Raw genomic sequence first — 1,788 nt, 5'->3', positions numbered from 1 at the left:
GGCATTGAACTTGTTTTTGGATTCCTCAGGGCCATCTTTAGTTTCCTTTTTTAGCTTTATAATGAAATTTTTTTTGAATTTCCCAATTATGAGAATCGAGCAAACGAACCTAGTGAAATATGGAGGAAGATCAATGGCATCTTTGTTGTTGGTCCTAAGCTCTCATTCACAAGCCAGGCAATATCGTCCACACGAGAAAAGAAAAGGGAAACCCATGGTTTTGGTTATGTGGCAAAAAATTTGAATTTCAAAAGTGATAATCAAAAATCCTGGCGGGCCCCTAATTTTCGATAGCACCATACAATATCGTATGCATCATGGTTGGCTACAGGAAGCTGACCTGTCACCACTGTGGAAGTTCCAGTTGCTGTATCTCCCATAGTATAGGCATAGATACGAGCTTGGGGTTCCGGAGCTTCCAATCTTCCCTGAGAAATCTGGGGTCCGTCAATCGTGGCTTGAATTGCATGCAGTTGATTCCCTGAGGCTCTCGGCTGATTCTGAACTCTCTGTTGATTCTGATTCGCTCGATTCTGGGGGTTGGAATAACAATCCTTGGAAAAATGGCCCTCTTTGCCACATGTGAAACAAATGTTTGTCCCAGCTTTACATTCTCCCAGATGTTTCTTCCCACACTTGTTGCAAGTGGGGAAACTGTTGTTAACTTGCCCGGCGTTGTTCTTCTTCTGAGGTTGGCCTTTCTGGTTCCCTGGGTTGAAGTTCCCTTTCCTCTTATTCTGGCCTTGTCCTTGCTGCTTGTTACCTTGGCTTGGGTTACTATTCGGCCCTTTGGATTGGGTTTCCGGGTTTTGTTTCCCTTTAGCCTTTTCCTCTTTCTTGGCTTGGAAGAATTTAGCCCTTTCCTCCCTGTTTTGGTTAACCTAGTATTCTGCACGAATGGCTCGACCAACACAGTCTTCCACGGTCACAGGCGGTTTGCCTCCGCCACTAATCACCACTGCTAGGTCGGTTCGAAACATCTTCATCATCCTCCTGACCTCCTCCCGCTCTGAGGTCACCATGTGTGGGCATAGACGAGCTAGTTGCTTGAACTTCTGCACCGCATCTACCACGGACAAATTTCCTTGGCGAAAATTATTAAACTCATCCTCTTGGGCGGCCATGTTGTCTAAGTTGAAATACCTCTCATTAAATTCCTCAATGAAGTCTTGCCAAGTCATCTCATCGACATTCCTTTTTAGCTCCACCGTCTGCCACCATCGGCGGGCTTCCTTCTTGAGCATATAGGAGGCACACAGGACCTTTTCATGGTCATTCAACCTCATAAGGTTCAGGTCTACCTGAACATCAGTCAGCCAGTTGTCTGCTTCTATCGGGTCTGTGGAACCATGGAACTCTGGCGCCTTCATACGACGGAACCTTTCTAAGGTTGAGATCCAACGCCTATCCTCTGCTGGGTAATGGTCCTGTCCCTCAACTTCTACATGTGCGATCGGTGCAGGCGGTATCTCCTGACCGTTCTGACCGCCAGCTGCAGGGGGATCTTCCCGTGCAGGTGGGTCTTCATGGGCTGGTTCGCCTCCAGCTGGTGGTGCCTGATTCTGACGCGCTAGCTGTTCACGTAAGGCATTCATCTCTTGTTGCTGCGCTTGCAGCAACTGTCTCATTTCGGCCATCTGACCCGTCCAGTCAACCTCCGGCTGGTTTCGAGCCGCTTGTGCTCGTGGTCGAACCATGATCCTTCATTCAAGAAAGTACTATGTAAGTCGATATCTTTCAGTGTGTCTAAAATTATTTCTGTAGGCGGAATGTAGTCATATCGTGGTA

The 1,788-nt window shown here is 47.5% G+C and overlaps 1 protein-coding gene across 1 annotated transcript; it reads right to left on the bottom strand.

Annotated features, from left to right (window-relative positions):
- Positions 1–260: 260 nt before the first annotated feature.
- LOC112090859 lies at positions 261–1,697 on the bottom strand. Its single transcript, XM_024163112.1, has 2 exons — positions 999–1,697; positions 261–881 (listed from the first exon to the last, which is right to left on the bottom strand). The coding sequence occupies exons 1-2, from the start codon at positions 1,695–1,697 to the stop codon at positions 261–263; spliced, it is 1,320 nt and encodes a 439-aa protein (XP_024018880.1).
- Between the last annotated feature and the right edge of the window lie 91 nt (positions 1,698–1,788).

Source organism: Morus notabilis, unplaced genomic scaffold, assembly GCF_000414095.1.
Source record: "Morus notabilis unplaced genomic scaffold, ASM41409v2 Scaffold130, whole genome shotgun sequence".
Classification (NCBI taxonomy): Eukaryota; Viridiplantae; Streptophyta; class Magnoliopsida; order Rosales; family Moraceae; genus Morus; species Morus notabilis.
Note: the sequence above shows the minus strand (reverse complement) of the source record. Positions and strands in the feature narration are given on the sequence as shown.

Coding starts and splice junctions, on each gene's coding strand:
- LOC112090859 (XM_024163112.1), bottom strand. CDS start 1,697: ATGGTTCGACCACGAGCACAAGCGGCTCGAAACCAGCCGGAGGTTGAC. Junction 882..998: donor TGACCTCAGAGCGGGAGGAG/GTCAGGAGGATG, acceptor GCAGAATACTAG/GTTAACCAAAACAGGGAGGA.